Source organism: Euprymna scolopes, chromosome 5 (assembly GCF_053919585.1).
Source record: "Euprymna scolopes isolate OS-2025 chromosome 5, ASM5391958v1, whole genome shotgun sequence".
Taxonomy (NCBI): domain Eukaryota; kingdom Metazoa; phylum Mollusca; class Cephalopoda; order Sepiida; family Sepiolidae; genus Euprymna; species Euprymna scolopes.
In genome coordinates, this window is record NC_136486.1 from 81,136,869 (window position 1) to 81,160,898 (window position 24,030).

General features: G+C 27.2%; 1 protein-coding gene across 4 annotated transcripts in view; it reads left to right on the forward strand.

Annotated features, from left to right (window-relative positions):
• Positions 1-24,030, forward strand: part of LOC145276886 (dnaJ homolog subfamily C member 5-like) — a 125,035-nt gene that overhangs the window by 88,785 nt on the left and 12,220 nt on the right. The window contains exons 6-7 of one of the 4 annotated variants that reach the window (XM_080128315.1): positions 1,984-2,019; positions 16,377-16,394. The exons of 1 other annotated variant lie outside the window; for it this stretch is intronic. In XM_080128315.1, coding sequence (XP_079984441.1) covers positions 1,984-2,019; positions 16,377-16,394 — 54 coding nt within the window. The remainder of the gene's footprint in view (positions 1-1,983; positions 2,020-16,376; positions 16,395-24,030) is intronic. 2 more of the 4 variants (XM_080128316.1, XM_080128317.1) reach the window with 2 other exon arrangements.

Consider the following 24,030-nt stretch of genomic DNA (forward strand, 5'->3'; position numbering starts at 1 on the left):
AACACGGATGTACATAACTATCGGGAACATCGCATCAGAAAATCTGACACAGCAAATTGAAGACAAAGTAGAAATGTGATATTTATATTTTTTAGGAACAAAAAAGACTGATACAAGGGAGAAGGGGAAGAGAATTTTAATAATAGATGAAATATTAACTCTCCTCTTCCCGACTCTTTCTCACATCTCCTGTTTTGCTCTCTTTCATGTCCCCTATCTTTTGTCCCATTGCTCTCTCTCCCTCTTCTTCCCACCCCTCTCTCTCTCTCTCTCTCTTGCTCCTCCCATATTTTTCAGATTATAAAAAAGAAATTTGAAAAATATAAGAATCTGGTTTATACTAAATTGATTATGGCAAATATTAAATATGCATGCTTTTGAAGAAAAAAAATTATAATCTGAAACGGTAGTCTTCGATTGATTGAAAAAAAAAATCAATAATAACTTAATTTTTGCTCTTTTTAAGAAAGTAAGGTCAAGTGTAAAAAACATTTTATTAACAAATTATATATCTATTATATTATAAAACTCAAATTATCTTGCTTGGGCTTAAAACCATCTATCCATTTTACAGCTTCTGGTTTGAACAATTCTGCGCGTGTGTAGTAAAATAAAAACAAAACCCTGAAAGTTTTTTTTAATTGACAATTTTTTCGCATTTAAAATATGCAAATAAAAACAAAACTAATTCCCTTTCGCTTTTTTTGTTTTACATTGGCATTTTACAGATTTTATTTGTATTTTTCATTGCAAGTTGGAATCGTTTTCAAACAAAAACAGAACAAATATGTTTACAGTTTAATATATTTTAATCTTTTATATATTCTGTAATTGACAGTTTAAAGATGTTAAAATAACTCAAATCAGCTTGCCCTGTCATTGAAACTGTATTAATAAAAAGAAACTACTTACTATCAACACATAATAACATCTAATTTTTTTTATATATATAAATTGAACATAACCAAAAATTGTACAATAAGTAACTGTTACCAAAGGCAATAAGTGACATCTCGTAGTTAACTGGTTGGTTAAAAAAAAAAAAAAAAAATGAAACCATTTAACCAGTAAATCCTATTTCTCACTGTAACCAAACACAATAGCGGTTACTTTTCTTACATATTTTATTTATTTATTTATTTATTTTTTTTTACAATTTAAACTATTTTTAACTCTTTTTTTTTTTTTTTTTTAATTTATTTTTTTTTATTGCATTAGATTCCGTAATTGGCAGTTTAAAGAGATTAAAATTACTTACAAATGTTTATTATTACTTTGTAGATTATGCAAACAACTATAGACTTTTTAACCTGTTAAAAATGGGCAAAAGTTATTGTCGTTAACTTGTGATAAGTGATTCATGCCATACTAGCTTTCTTTAAGAGTCACACTTCTTTGTTTACAAAACATTCAGCAGATGTGACGTCAGACAAATTTAAGGTATGGATGACCAACACTGTATATAATGTTTGTTTTTTTTTTTTTTAATTTATTTTTTTAAGCAAATATAAAAATAGAAGTTTTAGTAAATTTTTACTTGGTTTCCACCTTAACATTTTCCTTTAAAAATGATGACTTTTTTATAGGTTTTTGGGTATGGTGAAAACGAATATCGCATTTAAATTTTCTGCAAATAAGTAATTTTTCAGATATTAAGCAATGTTATTCCTTATGTTAAAAGTGGTGGCCATTGTTGTACATGCAAGCCTGCATATTTTTGGCATAATTAATATACTCACTGTTCCATAGCTGGTTATGATATATATTGACCGAATAGGTTGTCTGGTATATATATATAATTCATAAGTTGAGGCGATACTCTAAAATTGTGCTCTTTGTTAATAATAAAAAAGTAATATTGTCTTATTCTTTATACATATTCTAACATAACAGATTTTTCTCGCCTTTATTGGAATTAGTAATTGAAACTTAAAAGAACTTGTTTGACAGCAGATTTAGTACCCTTAGTTTTTGTTGTTACAGAGGGAGCCTGTGAAAGGGGACTCTGATCATCCACCGGTAAGATTTGCTAACACTATTGGAGAGCGCCCATTGAATCCTGCATGGCCCTTATGTTCACTGCGTAGCAGATTTCATCATTTTGAGAATTAATTCACTTAGAAATATACAATTTTAGGCCAGTCATTTGTAAATTGATTTTTGATTTTACTTTTCTCTACTTTTCAACTTTCAGTATTTGAAATTTGAAAAAGTTAAGTTTCAGGTCAAAATGAAATGCATATTTTGTTTAGTAAAAACGTTTTATTTTCTGTAAATTTAATGCTTGTTTTTGTTGTTTTTAGTTCAAAAGTTTAGCTTTTTATTGGCTTTTTACTAGTTTTTGTAAGTTATGATTCACTGTAACAATTAAAAATTGTGAAAGCTTTCATTTTGTAGTGATGATAAATCTTGTCTGATAAACTAGTTGTTGAATTTGTGTTTTTTTTTTGTTGTTTTTTTTTTAGTGTTTATTTTTTAATCTGAGTTGATGGAAATTTCTACTCAAAAATTTTTCATATTTAACCTCTTACTTTGGCATGAAATTGGAAATTAAGGTGATTTGTAGCATTTGCTTTGGAATTAGGTATTTCTCATAGTGATTTAAGATTCATCACTTTTAATAAAATAATTAGGTTTGTAATGGAAAATTTTATTTTTGTATTGTTTAGTGTTATTAAATCGAAACACTATCAAATTGATAATTGCCATCAAATGGTTAATTTTTAATTGTCCTATTTTTTATTTGCTATCAAAGTTTATTCAAATATTTTAGCTTTTATATTTGATTTTTTTTTTTTTTTTTTTTTTTTTTTTTTTTGTGGCTGAATTTTTTCTTGATTTTTATTAAAACATCTTTAAATGTAATAAATTAAAGTTAATAATTTTTTATTGAAATATAATTACATTTTAGCAACATTACTCAGTGGGCCCAGAATGCCATTTTTTGATAATTTGAGCATAAAACAACGAAATTATATAGTATGATATTATGTGAGAGCTTGTTAGAAAGGTATGATCAAGGTGAATGCAACGAAATAAAAGAAAATTAAAATTTCTTCATTTACAGAGATCTGTGAAAGGGGACTCTAATTATCCACTGGGGCTGAATTTTTACATTTAGGCAGTGCAGTCCCAAAACACTAAAATTGGGATATTTCAAATTTGGGTGAACCTGTGAGCTATGGTCAAGGCAAATGCACTGGAATTTAAAAAAAGAAAGTTTCTTCATGTCTGGGGCACACTTTACATGGAACCATACAGCACAGTATTGAATTGATCAAATGAATGGTGGGAGAGTTTGTGATGGTATTCTGAGGAAGTGTTAGATTCCAAGAGTAAGGACATTCGGGCCTATTTGGAACACCTTAGTAGAAAATGCGATGTCAACAAGCAAATCTAAGATGTTCACCATCAATTACTGGAGCAATCCATATCTGACATGCGTAACATTAAAGTACATTGGAGCAAAGTTATGTATAGTATGCAAAGCGTCTGATCACAAAGTCCGAACTCATGATACAAATCACTTAAAAGAAGATGGATTGGAGGATTTTCTTTTCCTCTGACATTTTCTTCACTCATCTTGTTTGAACTTTTAAATTTGCTTTCTATTTATTTGTTAATTCATATGGGGATCAATCTCAAGTGCAAATGAGTATTTGGTTGTTTTTCAAAAGTGTGGCTAGTTTTGACACTCCCAGGGTTATAAAAAAGGGCCAGAATCAGACAATGTGGAAGCTGAATTGGCTTCAAAAATAGTATTTTCAATGGTTATGCTCTCAATATAGTGAAATTAGTTTGATTTAGAGGCATTTTGGATCCTGGGGAAAGTTCAATAATCAATGTTGGATCGGATTTTTAAAATTAAAAAAATTTCAGGTCTTACCCCTGTTATTTCCACTCCTAGATATCTTCAGGTAATTTTACAAAATGGATTTGATTGGTACAAGACAATTATTGATTCATGTAATGTATAAGTTAGGGATCCAGAATATATATACTTTGCCTATCTCCACATGCCAGGAGGTTGAATATTTATTTGGTAGAATTTTTCTATGAAAAAAAAAAAGGCTATTTTTAAGTTCCCCTTAAGTTATAAAAAAAAGATCAGGATATAGGTGCAAAAAGTGTAAAAATCAATTTTCTTGGTGATTTTATGATCCATATAACATAAAAAGTTGGATATAAGCACTTACAAATAGATAAAATTAAATTTTTTAAGTAATATCAAAAATATTACAGAATTTTATAAAATGCTAAGGAAAATTGTCAGATTTCCAATTTTCTTAAATTCTTCATAATCAAAAGCCTATAAAATTGGTTCTAGTTGAAATAACAATTTTGCATTGAATCAGAAATTTTATCTACCTTTTGATTTTAGGTGCTTTGCTTGATAATTATTTTTGACAAAATTACCACCTCTGGGCCCACTGTCAATAACATGTCAGTTGTTTGTACTTTGGCATCAAAATTTATGGATTGTTTTTTTTTCTCCAAAGCTCATTGTTTTCTTTCTCATAGTTTTGTCTTCTGGTCTAGATTGTTTTACTGAGGAGTTTGAAGTGGGATAATGTTTGGAAAATTACTTCTATTTATATTAAGTTGCTCTAAAAGATGTATTAAAATACTAATCATGGATAGTTTTTTCTTTCAAATCAATTACATAAAACAAATTGCTTATAAATATATTTTATTAATTCAATACTCTTGAGAACTCTGTACCTGTTCCTCCCTTCACACACCTGATGATGATATCTACCTTTGCAGTTTCTGCCTCTTCGATAAAGTGCTTTTACTCTTACAACTGATGTTGAAATGGCAATGTTATTCACCTCCTCCTCCTCCTCAAGTTTTCTCTCAAATGAATATCCTCAATCCACTCACTTGCTACACATAAAATGAACATTATATAAATATGAATTTGAAAAATCATTGAAACCGCTTACAACACGTTATTAAAAAAATATATATATTCTATACTTTACTCTGTCAGAGCGCTTTTTAATACTATAAAACTTATTTAATTTTTTTATACTATAAAACTTATTTAAATTTTTATGCTATAAAACTTATTTAAATTTTTATGCTATAAAACTTATTTAAATTTTTATACTATAAAACTTATTTAAATTTTTATGCTATAAAACTTATTTAAATTTTTATGCTATAAAACTTATTTAAATTTTTATACTATAAAACTTATTTAAATTTTTATACTATAAAACTTATTTAAATTTTTATACTATAAAACTTATTTAAATTTTTATACTATAAAACTTATTTAAATTTTTATACTATAAAACTTATTTAAATTTTTATACTATAAAACTTATTTAAATTTCCAGCTTTTCTTTTTATTCACTCACAAAACTGAAGTATCTGCAGCTGCTCTATTTTTTTTAGTTTATTGTGATAGTTATAAAGTTGTTTTCTTCTTTTTTTTTAATAAAGTGATTATTGCGCTCTCTCTCTCTCTCTCTCTCTATATATATATATATATATATATATATATATATATATATGACAAATGTTATTTCAAAAACTTAACTTGAATGGATGTAGTTTTCATTCTAAGGAAAATATAATTTTTGGTCTTGCTTAACAAAATTTTTCTATTCTATTGGATTAAGTTAATTTTAATTACTCTAATAGTCATGTAACTTTTCTCATGAAACATTTCATTAACAATAAATGTATTTTATGAAAATAATTTGATTCAAGATACTTATCTGATAATTAAAGATTCAGGGTTCCACTACTGATTGTCTATTGCAGTCGGCATTCAGATAATCTGTGCCCATTGTTTCTAGCAACCTTTGATTTCTGTTAACCTAAAGTATCTGAAATATTTTTGCAGTATTATTGGAAAAAAAAAAAAAAGAATAAAACTGATTTAGTCAACTTTGTTGAAAAATTATATGGAATCCAAATATGAACCTAAAAAGATATTTGCAAAAAATATATATATATTTACTTATGGACCTTTATTATTTAAATGTCTCATTAAATAAAATAAAAATGAACATTTTTTTTTATTAAACTTAGATGTTTTTATGAAGTCTGAAACAAAAGAAAAAGTGTATTTTTTACTTTTATGAAACTGTTTCCAAAACCTTACTAGTGAAAAAAGAAAAAAAAAAAGCTGTTCAAACTAATTATGGAAATTCGAAATTGCTTATTTGTTTTTCCTAACATTTAAAACAGTCTGTGTTTAACAGCATAACAAATCTGCATAACATAAAATTTGAACTGTAATTATTTAGAATTCTTATATCAAAAAGCACCCAAATTGATGAGCTGACATGCTGGGTTTTTTTGTTTTTTTTCTTTGCTGGTAAAATATATTTCCCATAAAAAATTTTCAGTGTTTTGGGAGTTAAATTTGTTGATATATTTACTTTTTATTGTCATTTTGTTAAATAAATAGTTACTATTTATAATAATTAAATAATATGATCAAAAACAGAAACTGATCAGCCTGTCCAAATTAAAACTGTGTGCTTTGTTTCGCAAACAGCTTTTAAAAAAGTTAAAAAAAAATATGAACCAAACTGAAAAGCAAATATCTCTTGATTTTTAGTTTGAAAAAAAAAAATACTTTTTGGTATGTCAATTTAATTTTTAAAAATAGTAAATGCAATAGAACACAAATATGTCAACAAATATTTAATTCTCTTCCAAAGTGAGAATTTATTTTGGCAAATATATTTTTTAGGTCCATATTCGAGTAACATTTACAATTAAAGTAGTTTTATTTTTAACTAGCATGCCACCCAGCTTTGCCTAATTTCAAAATACGCTTAAATATATTTTAATTCATACCGATTTCATATTGATTATTATAGAGCAAATTCTCTATTGATTATTATTTGGTACCCAATCTATATAGTAAGGATTTCAAAAGTTTAAAAAAAAAGGGAGGGGGGCTTTGGTGCCATCTGGAATCAAAACCAAAACATTCAATATTCTAGCGTTGTTATTTAGGGCTTCAGCTTTCCTCGTTACTGTCTGAGCTATCCTTTTTTTATTGATTTTCTCTCAGAATTCTTTCATAGGCTTCTGCTATGGTAGATATATCGAAAACACTCCAAATCCTACCATCACTTGAAACTGGCATTACCTCAAAACCCCACTTGTAAACAAATGCTGACTCTACCTGTGCAATATCATCTGACAAAGGCCAAAAAAAAAAATCTTTTCTAACTTTGGTTTGCAACAAAAAATTTCATTACAGCGCAGGATGCAAATATAACCTCAATGACTTGGCCAATGTAAAAGTTGGTGTCATAGTAGACAGCAACCCATTGTCCTTGATGCTCATAACTAAAGATATCCTGAGATGGTTCTTCATCACAACTACAGGAGTTATCTGAATGTTCAGCAGATTCACTAAGGGACTTTTTTTGTTGCTTTGGAGGTGGAAATGAATCAACTGGATTTCTTCTTAAGTAGTCAGAGAAAGCAGTTTCCAGTTGAACTTTATTTCCACTGGTGTTGATTTTGACATCCAACACAACCTTGAGATATCTCAGTTCAAGTTTATCAAAAACACCTGATAGAACATATACGTTTCGGGGGTGGGGGGGCGTACTTCTACAGTTTATCGCTGAAAATGGAGACACCATTTTTTTTTCACACACCTGTCGTTAAAATCCGAGAGAGAAATCAGTATTTTAAACTATGCTATTCATAATATAATATTCATTAAAATTATTTATTTGTTCGAAAAACAAAAAAACTATTTTATAAAAATCCAATGTTGCTTTCATTATAAAATTGTTTTATTAAAATTATATTTTCTTACGCAAACTTTTCAATAAATTTTTTTACAATTATATTTTGATAAATTTTTATAACAGTAAATGTTTTGGTTTTTAAGTGGCGCTCGCCCAGTTTAGACAATATGTCATTTTCATTTTCTGTTTTTAATAATTTTTTTTGTTTTAATACTTTTTTCATTTTCTGTTTTTAATGATAAAAATATATATATGTTTCATGAAAACTTTTTCGTTTTCATTAATTAAATCAAAACATTTTTTTTTTTCTTTTTAACACCATTTATAAGCCCGGAAGCCACTCAGGATAAGGTTTATTGCATGTACAGTACGTTAGTATTGGAGATTTGATAAAGTGTCTTACTTAAGGGGGCGGTTTGTCAGGAATTTGTTTACATTGGACTTCAAGATATCCAGGTTGTAGTCAGGTATGAAACAGGCAAACGGAACAGTTCCACAGGTGTGCACTTCTAAGAAAGAAGCTTTGTTCATGGAATCTACGTTTTGGTTTTGGCACAGGTAAACAGTGGGGAAAATTTTTGGCAGTGGTTTCAGCTAGACGGGTGTTTTTCGTAAAAGATTGGCAAAGGGGCAACCAGAGATTGGAGCTCAGACGAGCACTTGCCATGGAAGTAACGATAAAACAAAGACAGGCTCGCAACGTCTCTCCTGTGGGAGAGAGGTTGTAGGGAAGAGAAAAGGGCATCCCCACAAAGCCTATTTTGTACTCTGTCAAGGCAGGATAGGCTGTTTTAGCAGCTCCCACCCAGATGTGGCAACAACTCCATTCTTAGATGTACTTGGCTTTTATACAGATAGAGAATTGCATCAGCAGTGAGATATCTTCTGGAGTGGTAGGAGGATCCTACCATGTTTCCAGCGATCTTGGCAACTGACCTTATGTACATGTTCCATTTCAGGCCAGGAGGTCAAGCCCAGAAGCTTATCAAAACATGGAGCTTCCCCTAGACGAGAGCCATCCATTTCAATTGATGCCAGATGGGGATCAGAGCGTTGATGACGTAAAGATAGGAACTTGGTTTTAGATGCATTAAAAATAACTAGCCACTTCTTCCCCCACTATACCACGCGCTCAAGATCAGAGGAGAGAGAATCAGAGAGAACTTTTTATTTACGGCCTTTGCTGTGTTGCCATAGATGGTAGTGTCATCAGCATAGATGTCAACGAATGATTTAAGTATGTACTTTGGGAGATCATTGATGTAGATCAGGAAGAGAGTTGGGCCCAGGATGGACTCCTGAGTGACTCCAGCATTAATACTGAGGGCTTCTGATTTCTGCCCATCAACCACTACTCTTATGAGCCTATCAGAGAGAAATGATTTAATGATTGAGAAAACATTTCCAGTTATACTGTAGCTGGAAATCTTGTGAAGTAGACTTTTATGCCATACCTTATCGAAGACCTTTGATATGTCAAGAGCAATTGCCCTAGAAAGGAAGCCTTTGTCAAGAGATTCACTAATCCTATGAGATATAACCGTTAGCACATCTGCTGGAGATCTGATAGAACGGAAACCATATTACATGTCACTAAGAAGGTTATTTCTACTGAGGTGGTTGATTACTTCACTATTTAATATGGATTCCAGCAACTTAGTCATGACACACAGGAGACTTATTGGTCTGTACTGAGAGGGAGACGACTTATTAAACCATTATGAATATATGTTCTCTTTCACTTTCTTTATTTACTTTGTTTCATACTTCTTTCCGGAATGAATATCTAGTTTAATTTTGTTATTTATTTCTAACTTCAGTCATAGTTTCAAATACTGATTTCCCCCCTCGGATTTTAACGACAGGTGCGCGAAAAAAGAAAATGGCGTCTCCATTTTCGGGGATAAACTGTAGAAGTACCGTCTCAGGAATTATTAAATAAACAAAAAAAAGAAAAAATGATTTTTACAGTTTTCATTTACACGCCACGTGCACATAACTATATTTTCACTTATTATTTTTTAAGTAATGTAGTGTAATTAAGAAATAATTTAACAAAATCTTAAAATTTATCAAAAACGCACAATAGAACATAAACAAAAAAATGCACATTTTTACGTGAAATTAATTTTTTTATTTACACACAACTTGTTGCACGTAACTTAAAACTTAGCTATATTTTATTTTTTTTTTGTAATGTAACTGTACAGTCTAATAAAAAAATAACCTAAAATGTTCGATATATCAAAAACGCCCGACAAAACATCAGAGAAATAAATAAGTAAACAAAAAAAGGAAAAAAAAATTCCGTCACAGTCACACACAACTAAAAATGTTGTTTTTGGTTTAAAATGTACCTAGTTTAATTTTTAAAAGATAATTTAACAATACTGAAGTTTATCCAACCGAAAGAAGATAAAGCAAAGAATATATGAAAGTTTGAAAGAAGATATAGAAAATAAACAACTGACATTTTTTAAATTGTAAATTTTCATTTCTTTTATTGACATGCTTGTCACACTAAAAATATTATTTTAAACAATAACTTTCTATAACTTTTAAACAAAAACAAACTCACTTAAGAACTTTGATATATCTGTTCATGCTGACAGTTGATTTTGGTGATGATACTTAGTACTTTGGTCACTTGGCATTAAGTTGTAAATCTCGATGTGTAGGTACACTCACTTTTATTAGTAGCACTCCTTGATTTATGAGCGTAGTAATATGACGCCAACAGATTATTAAAGAGGAGATATTTCTCTACAAAACGGTGCCATTTTCAGAATTTTTTTCAATTGAATTTCTTTCTTATTTCTTTCACTGAAGTTTTCAAGTTAGATTTTTTTTGTGAAAAACAACTTAAAACCCTTTTTTAAGCTCACCATATTGATGAGTGACCTTTTTTCTTTAAAATGGTACTATTTTTTTTTATACTTAGACTCACAATATTCTGCGCACCAAATTTGAAAAAACACCAACATTTTTTTTGTTTAAAAAATAAAGCAGCGTTCATCAAAATTAGTGACATAACTTGAAGTAGCCTGGAAAAAAACTATTAAAGACACAAGAAAAAGAATTATATATTTATAAAGCAAAAATATAAAATTTTATTTAAATCAAAGCTTTATCAAAATAACCTAAAAAAATAACGAGATATCGCAAGTTGAAGTTAAGGGAAATTTAACTTTATTTACCAGTTTTCGCATCATAAACTAGACTAGTTTGGGATACCTACTTATAAAGCTATGTCGTAATTGTATTCTTATATTATACCCAATATATAATAATGATTTCAAAAGTTAAAACAGGCTGGATGCCATGAGTTAGAATCAAAGCCAAAACATTTAGTGCTCCAGCAGATTGATGAGAAAACGTAAAAAATAAAGCGACTTTAATTTATAAATGTATATTTGCACATGCATAAAAGTAACAGGTTTAGTCAGCTTACTTCTGCCAAGTTCAGTATATATTTCTTTTTCAATTTAGACCTCTTATCAGCTATTTTTACCATCTAAAAAACCAAATGGAATTTGTTCCACAGGTCCAAATCTCCTATATATTATGTTTCAAGTTAGTAGACAAAAAATTGAGAGAGGAGATTGGTAAAGACCGTTCTGCACGTGTGTGTGTGTGTGCATGGGCTAGAACATTTTATCCTAAATACTGTGCAATTCTACACAATGTAGAAAATATGCATATGTAGAATTCAGTAAAATAAATAGAACAAATAATAAAGCATAAAAATGAATAATTAAAGTTGGTTTTTTAAAAGAATATGCAAATTAACTTTTCTGAAGTTGCTCACATATTTGTGACTGAGCATATTAAGAAGTTCATTTTAATAATTTTTAAATAGAAAAAGTAGGCTTTTAATATCAGTCTCAGTGCGACAAAACCTCAACTTGTCTCTCTCTTTCTTTCTATATGTATGTATATAGAGAGAGAGGGAGGGAGGGGGAGAGAAATTGGAGATGAGCGTTTGTAGTTGGGGGGGAAAAAAACTCTTCAGATCAATAAGGAAGACATTAAAAAGAAACTTTAAACTGTGGCATTTCAGAATAGAAAAAAAGAGACAGAATTATAAATTTAGAAAAAAACTGGCTTAACGACATTAGAATAAAAATGAAAAAGAATATATGCATACAAATCTTAGCTAATATCATCAAGCCAGCTTTTTTCTAAGTTTATAATTCTGTCTCTTTATTCTATTCTGATAAAAAGCATTTAGCTTCGAAATGATCTGGCTTAAAGAGTTTTTTCTTTTCTGTCTTCCATATTAATCTGATGAGTTAATAAAGTTTTTTTTTTATTGAACTTCCAATTTTCATCTGTTACTTATATTAATTGCTCCACTTAACTGTATAGAGCTTCTATTATTTTCATAGGTTAATTTACTAAAATACTATTTGTATCTTTATCCATTTTTATTATATATATATATATATATATATATATATATATATATATATATATATATATATACTAGCAGGGGGGCCGACTTTGCCCAGGATTGAATAAGGATTAATGAATGTTCCACACTTCCAATACTTTTATTGTCATCAAAATCGGTGAAATTGCCCGTTGCTTGCTCTAGTTGGGAACCCACCTTGGTGCATTGGGAGGAAGCTTCACATGCCTCCCCACAGTGATTTAGTCCACAATAGATTATAGTCTACATTGCACTGTAGAGAACCTACCATTGATTTTAGGAAATTATTTTTATATAATGGCTTGAATTAAAGTTTAAATTGCAAAAGTAATGGTTCAATTATGCTCTAAACAGAAACATTCATTTCAAACATGCCACTGTTTTATCAATTATATGCCGAACTCTCCTGCTTGTGTGGTGATAAAACTTGTAAAATGCACTTGTGATGTTACGCTATATCAGAAATACTTTAGTCAAAATTAGACTCCAATATAAATTTTAAACAAAATACTGTTCCATCTTTAATCAGATCTTTTCGATTATCAATTTTTTTTTTTTTTTTTTTTTAAATACTTTTCGAGGGTATTCTGATACAAAATTTATCTAAAAACATTCCCTGACACATGAAGTACATTTGTGTGAAACTGAAAGAAAAAAATGGATTCAACCATTTCAGAGTTGATAGGGAACAAACTCAGACGCACACACATAAGTAGATAGATTTCAAATAATACAGCAAGAAATACTTTGGATATTTGGGCCAACAAACAGAGATAGCCTGAATGCTAAGGAAAATCAGAAGTTGCTTAAGTTGAAACACAAAGATTGCTCAAATGAACGTCAATATAGATCCAGCAACCGTTTTGCCAACTGGACTAGTCATACCGCCTGCATAAAAAGTAAAATGGAAAAATATAACTTGTTCACTTTTCTAAAAAATTTGAATTGAGATTCATGTGAGAAGCTGTAATGGAATCACTTGTTTTGTTTGTATTTTTGTTTTTATTTATACATTATGATTATGAAACCATATTTAAAAATAATTTTAATTTTTGTCTTTATATCTTTTTTTTTTTTTCTCATAATTATTCTTCCTTTGTCCATGTACTTTTATTTCCTTTGTGTGTTTTTTTTTTCTTTCTATTTTTTCCGTGTATTTTTTTTTTTTTGTCTGTATATTTTCTTTTTGTCCGTGTAGTTTTTTCTTTTTGTCCGAGTATTTTTCATTTTTCAGTGTATTTTTTAATTTTTGTTTGTGTATTTTTTCTCTCTTTGTCTGTATTTTTTTTTCTTTTTGTCCGTGTGATTTTCTTCCTCTGTGTGGTTTTCTTCCTCTGTGTGGTTTTCTTCCTCTGTGTGGTTTTCTTTCTCTGTGTGTGTGTTTTTCTTTCTATGTGTGTGTGTTTTTCTTTCTATGTGTGTGTGTTTTTCTTTCTCTGTGTGTGTGTTTTTCTTTCTCTGTGTGTGTGTTTTTCTTTCTCTGTGTGTGTGTTTTTTCTTCCTCTGTTTGTGTGTTTTTTCTTCCTCTGTTTGTGTGTTTTTTCTTCCTCTGTTTGCGTGTATTTTTTTCTTCCTCTGTTTGTGTGTTTTTTCTTCCTCTGTTTGTGTGTTTTTTCTTCCTCTGTTTGTGTGTTTTTTCTTCCTCTGTTTGTGTGTTTTTTCTTCCTCTGTTTGTGTGTTTTTTCTTTCTCTGTTTGTGTGTGTTTTCTTTCTCTGTTTGTGTGTGTTTTCTTTCTCTGTTTGTGTGTGTTTTCTTTCTCTGTTTGTGTGTGTTTTCTTTCTCTGTTTGTGTGTGTTTTCTTTCTCTGTTTGTGTGTTTTGTCTTTCTCTGTTTGTGTGTTTTTTCTTTCTCTGTTTGTGTGTTTTTTCTTTCTCTGTTTGTGTGTTTTTTCTTTCTCTGTTTGTGTGTTTTTTCTTTCTCTGTTTGTGTGTTTTTTCTTTCTCTGTTTGTGTATTTTTTCTTTCTGTTTGTGTGTTTTTCTTTCTCTGTTTGTGTGTTTTTCTTTCTCTGTTTGTGTGTTTTTCTTTCTCTGTTTGTGTGTTTTTCTTTCTCTGTTTGTGTGTTTTTCTTTCTCTGTTTGTGTGTTTTTCTTCCTTTGTGTGTTTTTCTTTCTCTGTTTGTGTGTTTTTCTTTCTCTGTTTGTGTGTTTTTCTTCCTTTGTGTGTTTTTTCTTCCTCTGTTTATGTGTTTTTTCTTCCTCTGTTTATGTGTTTTTTCTTCCTCTGTTTGCGTGTATTTTTTTCTTCCTCTGTTTGCGTGTATTTTTTTCTTCCTCTGTTTGCGTGTATTTTTTTCTTCCTCTGTTTGCGTGTATTTTTTTCTTCCTCTGTTTGCGTGTATTTTTTTCTTCCTCTGTTTGCGTGTATTTTTTTCTTCCTCTGTTTGCGTGTATTTTTTTCTTCCTCTGTTTGCGTGTATTTTTTTCTTCCTCTGTTTGCGTGTATTTTTTTCTTCCTCTGTTTGCGTGTATTTTTTTCTTCCTCTGTTTGCGTGTATTTTTTTCTTCCTCTGTTTGCGTGTATTTTTTTCTTCCTCTGTTTGCGTGTATTTTTTTCTTCCTCTGTTTGCGTGTATTTTTTTCTTCCTCTGTTTGCGTGTATTTTTTTCTTCCTCTGTTTGCGTGTATTTTTTTCTTCCTCTGTTTGCGTGTATTTTTTTCTTCCTCTGTTTGCGTGTATTTTTTTCTTCCTCTGTTTGCGTGTATTTTTTTCTTCCTCTGTTTGCGTGTATTTTTTTCTTCCTCTGTTTGCGTGTATTTTTTTCTTCCTCTGTTTGCGTGTATTTTTTTCTTCCTCTGTTTGCGTGTATTTTTTTCTTCCTCTGTTTGCGTGTATTTTTTTCTTCCTCTGTTTGCGTGTATTTTTTTCTTCCTCTGTTTGCGTGTATTTTTTTCTTCCTCTGTTTGCGTGTATTTTTTTCTTCCTCTGTTTGCGTGTATTTTTTTCATCCTCTGTTTGCGTGTATTTTTTCTTCCTTGGTCCGTGTATTTTTTCTTCCTTGGTCCGTGTATTTTTTCTTCCTTGGTCCGTGTATTTTTTCTTCCTTGGTCCGTGTATTTTTTCTTCCTTGGTCCGTGTATTTTTTCTTCCTTGGTCCATGTATTTTTTCTTCCTTGGTCCGTGTATTTTTTCTTCCTTGGTCCGTGTATTTTTTCTTCCTTGGTCCGTGTATTTTTTCTTCCTTGGTCCGTGTATTTTTTCTTCCTTGGTCCGTGTATTTTTTCTTCCTTGGTCCGTGTATTTTTTCTTCCTTGGTCCGTGTATTTTTTGTTCATCCTTTTTGTCCATGTATTTTTCTTTCTTTCGTCCTTGTATTTTTCTTTTTTTCCTTTTGTCGTATTTATCTTCTTTTTGTCCTTGTATTTTTGTCATTCATTTTCTCCTTGTATTTTTCTTTTCATAACTTTTGTCGTATTTTCCTTTTGTCCTTGTATTTGTTTACTTTTTTCTTTTATCAATGTATTTTTTCTTTTGTTTTAGTATTTTTTTTCTTTTATCCTTGTATTTGTCTTCATTTTGTCCTCGTATTTTTCCTAATGTCCTTTGTATTTCCTTTTTATTCCTTTGTCTTTGTGTTATTTTTTTTTATTCTTTTGTCTTTGTGTTATTTTTTTTTATTCTTTTGTCTTTGTGTTATTTTTTTTGTGTTTTTTTTATTTCTTTGTCTTTGTTATTTTGTTTATTTCTATCTTTGCATTTTTATTTGTCTTAATATGTTTGCTTGATTTGGCTCCCATGTATTTTTTTCTTTTTTTTTTTTGTCATTTTATTGTTATCTAATCTTTGTTTCTTTTGATATGTATTTTGTTTACGATTTTAATATAGTATTAATTTTAAAGTTTGCTGTGATGGTTTATTGCTAAGGAGATAGATATATTTATTTACTCATTATGTCACAAAATAACTGTTAACTATTTTATTGTTCTATTCTATTTTTCACTGGTCAAATATCTGCTTTAATTTACAATTAAGACATTTTTGTTTTTTTTAGATGACGTGGGCAAACTTATTTTAGGAATATGAATGAATTATATGAATAAGATATAAAACATACTGCAAGGAAATCTTAATTTAAAACTGAAACATAAAATGTGATAAGTAAATCTTGTGAAGAAGAAAATTTTCATTTTTATGTCCTTATGAAATTATAATCTGAGACAAAATATGTTTATTTTAGTTTGATTAATTTTTATTTTCTTTCTCTCTAGGGAGAACGAGTAAAATCGGTTTGTATATTTTTTTGGTTCAGTTTTTGGTTATGGACTACTGCTTAGTTATGATTATCCCTTTTCGATTGAATTTGTATTTAATTTTACTTAAATACACAATAGCTTACAGTTTTATTTGAATTTTAAAAGTTCTTGATATTTCAAAAATTAAAAATCTACAAAGTCTTTATTTCTAGAACATTTTTAATTGTTCTTCTATATAAGTTTAAAATTTTTTCCCAAAAGATTTTTTTCTCTTAATTAATGATTGTTTTCCTTCATTTAACCACCTTAAATTATATTTGTTCTTTAAAAACTAAAATTACTTTGTAATTTTTTCTTTAAAACGATATTGTATTCAATTAAATAAACATAAAACCTGTTTCTTTTTTCTCTTTTTTTATATTCATTTTATTAACCTAAGTCTTGACATATTTTCTGTGGTCATTTAAAATACTAAATTGCTCTCAAAGCAAAATGATTTTATATCTGCATGACACATTTATTTCAGAAGTTATATTGAATCACCTTATAAAAATGAGAATTTAATATTCAATAAAAATGAATGAATATCCTTATATTTTTCAAATGCTGCCAAGTATATACATTCCCAAGTTTTAAAAAATGTTTAGAGGAAATATTTTGAAATAAGTGAAAAATAATAGCATCATCATAGTTATTTAAATAATAAACATTCAGATGTAACTTGGGCTTATAGTTTTCTTATTTTTCGTTTAGTTTTATTTTTTTTTTACCTTGGTTATTGGCCGCCCTAAATGATAAAGAAAAAATTGGTTGAGAGGCAAGCTTTATATAGTTAAGAATTCAGATCTTCACTCCAGCTACTACATATTTTTTTTTATATACTCTGGTAATGACCGGAGCAAAATTTAGTTTATGGTCTGCATTATGAGATTTTTTTTTTAATATCATAAATAATAGTATTTATAATTCTACTGATTATCAAAAATTTATAAAATTCCAAATAACTTTATTTAATAAATTATTAATAAAAGCTAACACTTTAAAATTAATGCTTGGAATTTTTTTCATAAATTCATGCCAGGCATAACTGTCTTGTATGAATTTATGAAACCTCACAAATAATATTTAAAATTAAATGACAAGCTCAGTATGACTTCTGATATAAGTATATAAGCTACATAAAAAAAAAAAAATGGCTATATGCATATAATAGATTTTTCAATGAGCTGCAGTTCATTTTTTGTTTCTGAATTTATGAGATACGGATTGATAATTTGTATTATTTCTAATACTGTTCTGATCTTGAGTGTTATTTCCACAATGTTTCTTCTTCAGGTGTATCTTGTTGAACTTGAAAATGAATCCCTAAAAGAGTGTTATTTAGAACATAATATTACCTAGTACTTTATCAACTACACCACGGGTTCATAAGAACGCGTGGTGTAGTTGATAAAGGTAATATTTAGTTCTAAGGGACACTCTTCTAGAGGTTGAACGTTCAATCCTCAGTAATAAGAATATAATTGCGATTTACTTCAGACTTCTACCCGATCATAGCTGACAAAATAAAAGCATGCTACCCCCATGGATTAAATAAAAAGGTTGAAATGCAAATTACCCAAGTTTGACAGAAAGATTCTTGAGTTCAATAAGGTACGCTTGAAGAAGGTGAAAAACGTGAGAATAACACTCAAGATGAGAGTAGTAGTTTTAATAATGCAAATGATGCAGTTCATTTCATTTTATTGTATTACAAAGGTAAGTATTATGTGAGCAGATAAATGGGATTAAAACGTTTTGTTTTTTCTTTTGGTTTTTCCTTTTCACTGTTACTCCGCATCCTGCTAACTTAGAACTTAGATCATTAACCCTTTAGCCCATATGATACACTCACTCAGAATGGCTTCTATTTCTGCATATATTTACATCATGGCACAATCCCCTAGATACCTCTAGCTTGTGTGATTTTCAAATTCAGTTAACAGTATTAGAATTAATTTGAAACAAATGCACAAGACTTTTGACTCAAGTTTTTCAGCGGAGGAAAGTTATTGAGATGAATGGGCATGTATTCGAAAAGGGATTGAGGTCTTTGTTCTCATTAAAATGAGGAGGGGGGCACAAAATCTGGTCCTTTTGTCTAGAAAAAGGGATATGTCAGACGATTTGCTGATTCATTATCATAATTGTTGTAGGATAATTTAGAAGAAACAAAAATGTTTTTTAAAAAGGGTCCAGTCAGTCATTTGGTGCTGACTAAGCAGCCAAACCAAAAAAGAACATCCTTCTTTGGGGTAATGGGAGCTTTGTAATTAAACTTGTTCTGTTTGTGCAAAATAAAAGAAGACAGTTCGAGATCTCTGTTCCTTTACATGATATAGTAAAGATACTGGATAGAATCTAAGAAGATTCAGATGTCACTTATGAATTAAAATGTCTCCTTTAAAGAATGTGCAGTTTCTGACAATGGCTGATATGTGTGTGAACACTTTGTCATAACATCTTTCTAATTTTACAATTCTGTGCTTCTTCCCAAATTTTTAAACATTTGTTACAGTGCTAAAGTACAAATAAAATTCATTAGTTGAAATCGTATTTAACTTTTTCTTGGCTAAATAAGATTAATGATTGGTTATGCCCAAAGTAATGTATATAGAAACCTAACACACATTTTCTTAGATATATACAATTAGTTGCCAATTATCTAACTTTACTATGCATGAGACTTTCAATTTCTTATAAAATTCTATTAAATTGACTTGTTAATATTTAATATCTAATTAAAATTATCACATTTTCTCATGTTATGTTTGCTTATAACATTGCTTATAGATTGTTGGACTGCTATAATATTCTAGAGTTCTTCCCTTTTTTTTCATAAATTTGATTTAAAAATAAAAATTATGATATATAATGAATTAAGATTATTGCATTGGATTACAATAGAACAATAGAAACTAGATTTAAATTATCAATAATATATTACATCATATGCATAAAATGATATCAGCATAATAATTCTAAAAAATCCATAATTTTTTACACTCTGGTTATATTGTGTAAAATCGTTTAGAAAAATAAAGCTTTTCAGGGAATTACTTTTTAATCAGAAAGAATAAAATAATGGAAATATGTTTAATCAAATCCATCTTCTCTGCTGGATCTGGAGTTTTTGTCCACAAAAGAGCAAAAAAATCAAGTAATTTTGAACATGTTCATGGCAATTAGTATAATTTATGAATTGCTTTTAAATATGGCAATTAGTATTATTTATGAATTATTTTTAAATATAGCTATTAGTATAATTTATGAATTTTTAAAATATAGCAATTAGTATTATTTATGAATTATTTAAATATAGCAATTAGTATTATTTATGAATTATTTAAATATAGCAATTAGTATTATTTATGAATTTTTTAAATATAGCAATTAGTATTATTTATGAATTTTTTAAATATAGCAATTAGTATTATTTATGAATTTTTTAAATATAGCAATTAGTATTATTTATGAATTTTTTAAATATAGCAATTAGTATTATTTATGAATTTTTTAAATATAGCAATTAGTATTATTTATGAATTTTTTAAATATAGCAATTATTATTATTTATGAATTGCTTTTAAATATAGCAATTAGCATTATTTATGAATTGTTTTTAAATATGGCAATTAGTATTATTTATGAATTGTTTTTAAATATAGCAATTAGTATTATTTATGAATTTTTTAAATATAGCAATTAGTATTATTTATGTATTGCTTTTAAATATAGCAATTAGTATTATTTATGAATTGTTTTTAAATATGGCAATTAGTATTATTTATGAATTGTTTTTAAATATGGCAATTAGTATTATTTATGAATTGTTTTTTAATATGGCAATTAGTATTATTTATGAATTATTTTTAAATATGGCAATTAGTATTATTTATGAATTATTTTTAAATATGGCAATTAGATTATTTATTAATTGTTTTTGCATACGGCAATTAGTATTTATGAATTATTTTTAAATATGGCAATTAGTATTTATGAATTGTTTTTAAATATGGCAGTTAGTGTTATTTATGAATTGTTTTTAAATATAGCAATTAGTATTATTTATGAATTGTTTTTGAATATGGCAATTAGTATTATTTATGAATTGTTTTTTAAATATAGCAATTAGTATTTATGAATTGTTTTTAATATGGGAATTAGTATTATTTATGAATTGTTTTTAAATATGTCAATTAGTATTATTTATGAATTGTTTTTGAATATGGCAATTAGTATTATTTATGAATTGTTTTTTAAATATAGCAATTAGTATTTATGAATTGTTTTTAATATGGGAATTAGTATTATTTATGAATTGTTTTTAAATATGTCAATTAGTATTTATGAATTGTTTTTGAATATGGCAATTAGTATTATTTATGAATTGTTTTTTTTTTATTTAATGGCAATTAGTTTTTATGAATTGTTTTTAAATATGGCAATTAGTATTATGAATTGTTTTTAAATATGACAATTAGTATTATTTATGAATTGTTTTTAAATATGACAATTAATATTATTTATGAATTATTTTTAAATATGACAATTAGTATTTTTTATGAATTGTTTTTAAATATGCCAATTAGTATTTTTTATGAATTGTTTTTAAATATGGAAATTAGTAATTTTTATGAATTGTTTTTAAATATGGCTATTAGTATTATTCATGAATTGTTTTTAAATATGCCGATTAGTATTTATGAATTGTTTTTAAATATGGCAATTAGTATTATTTATTAATTGTTTTTAAATATGGCAAATAGTAATATTTATGAATTGTTTTTTAATATGTCAATTAGTATTATTTATGAATTGTTTTTGAATATGGTAATTAGTATTTTATGGATTGTTTTTGAATATGTCAATTAGTATTTTTTATGAATTGTTTTTAAATATGGCAATTAGTATTTATGATTTGTTTTTAAATATGTCAATTAGTATTATTTATGAATTGTTTTTAAATATGGAAATTAGTATTTTTCATGAATTGTTTTTAAATATGGCAATTTGTATTATTTATGAATTGTTTTTAAAAATTACAATTAGTATTTATGAATTGTTTTTAAATATGACAATTAGTATATATGAATTATTTTTAAATATGACAATTAGTATTTATGAATTGTTTTTAAATATGACAATTAGTATTTATGAATTGTTTTTAAATATGTCAATTAGTATTATTTATGAATTGTTTTTAAATATGGCAATTAGTATTTTTTATGAATTGTTTTTACACATGGCAATTAGTATTATTTATGAATTGTTTTTAAATATGTCAATTAGTATTATTCATGAATTGTTTTTAAATATGGCAATTAGTATTTATGAATTATTTTTAAATATGGCAATTAGTATTTATGAATTGTTTTTAAATATAGCAAATAGTAATATTTATGAATTGTTTTTGAATATTTCAATTAGTATTATTTATGAATTGTTTTTTAATATGGCAATTAGTATTATTTATGAATTGTTTTTGAATATGTCAATTAGTATTATTTATGAATTGTTTTTGAATATGTCAATTAGTATTATTTATGAATTGTTTTTAAATATGGCAATTAGTATTATTTATGAATTGTTTTTGAATATGGCAATTAGTATTTTTATGGATTGTTTTTGAATATGTCAATTAGTATTTTTTATGAATTGTTTTTAAATATGGCAATTAGTATTATTTATGAATTGTTTTTGAATATGGCAATTAGTATTATTTATGAATTGTTTTTAAGTATGGCAATTAGTATTTTTTATGAATTGTTTTTAAATATGGCAATTAGTATTTTTTATGAATTGTTTTTAAATATGGCAATTGGTATTTTTTTATGAATTGTTTTTTATATGGCAATTGGTAATTTTTATGAATTTTTTTTGAATATGGCAATTGGTAATTTTATGAATTATTTTTGAATATGGCAATTGGTAATTTTTATGAATTATTTTTGAATATGGCAATTGGTAATTTTTATGAATTATTTTTGAATATGGCAATTGGTAATTTTTATGAATTATTTTTGAATATGGCAATTGATAATTTTTATGAATTATTTTTGAATATGGCAATTGGTAATTTTTATGAATTATTTTTGAATATGGCAATTGGTAACTTTTTATGAATTATTTTTGAATATGGCAATTGGTAATTTTTATGAATTATTTTTGAATATGGCAATTGGTAATTTTTATGAATTATTTTTGAATATGGCAATTGGTAATTTTTATGAATTATTTTTGAATATGGCAATTGGTAATTTTTATGAATTATTTTTGAATATGGCAATTGGTTATTTTTATGAATTATTTTTGAATATGGCAATTAGTATTTTTTATTGTTTTTAAATTCACACCTGAATTAAAAAAAATTTTTATATTGATAAAAAAAGATTACTAAATACAATCAATTTCTCTAATTCTATCTCTTTGTTTCATTTTTTTCCTCAAAATATTATCGTTTAAGACATGTAAAAAAAAATTTAGTTTATAAAATATTATTTAATTAAATTTCAATAAGTAAATTTGAATAATTGGCTAAGATATACTTAAGTTTCAGATGGATAAAATAAATTTCGCAAACAGGACACTTTCATACTCTTTTTTTTTTTTTTTTTTTTTTTTCATAATGCTAAACTAACTTAAACTAAATATAACCCACATTATTCATCCGTCCGTACGCCTAGCAGTTGGTTGTTCCAAAATTCATGATCGGTTAATTTAGGAGTAAATTCTGTATATACACATTGTGAAAATATTTATCACCTGGTCTAGGATTCAAAATCAACATTTGATAATGGACTAAAATTTTTACTATCAAACCAGATAATGGAAAAAAAAATAAATATTTTATTTATATATATATATATAATGTGTGTGTGTGTGTGTATAAACGATAATGTTTTTTAAATAAATATTTATTTTTCAGTATAGTAGATGATAATTACTGCTGGTTGGGAGATTCAAGTCACCTTTAACTTCATAGACTTGCCTCTAGGCTAATGAATCTTCCCCCTTTTGAAATCTTTGACCTTTTTTGAAAATTTATTTTATAAGTACTTAAATTTACTATCAGTCTGACACAATTATTGAAAACAAATGTTCTTACCTGTGAGAGTTTTGTTGCCAGTGTTAATTCATCTGTTTTCTGTGAAAGAACGTGTATAAACATAGCCTTTTCATGACTCCATATATGGGAGCAACCAAAAAAAATAAATTAAATGATAAACATTTATTTAAAAAATAAATAAGCATTTTAATCAGTTAGAGTAGAGTAAGAATTTGTTATTTTTTGGCTACTTTAAAACTAGGTGAAAACCTAAACTATATATACATTTGTCTCCAAGTTGGCAATTATTTTAAAATGGTTACGAAAATTAGAAATATCCATACCAAAAATTAGGCAAGTTAAGGTTCCATTTAAAAAAAAAATATTTTATAATCATGATTTTTAGCAAACTTGGCAATCTATAGTAAACTTGAATATATTTTGAAAATATTTGCGAAAACTTTTTAGAGGATAGGTGATTGGCTCAAGATTTTATCCAAGGTATACATGAATTATTCTGATCATAATTGAAAGCAAATGAAAATTTAGAATCTGATTAATCACACTAACCCCATTTTTTTG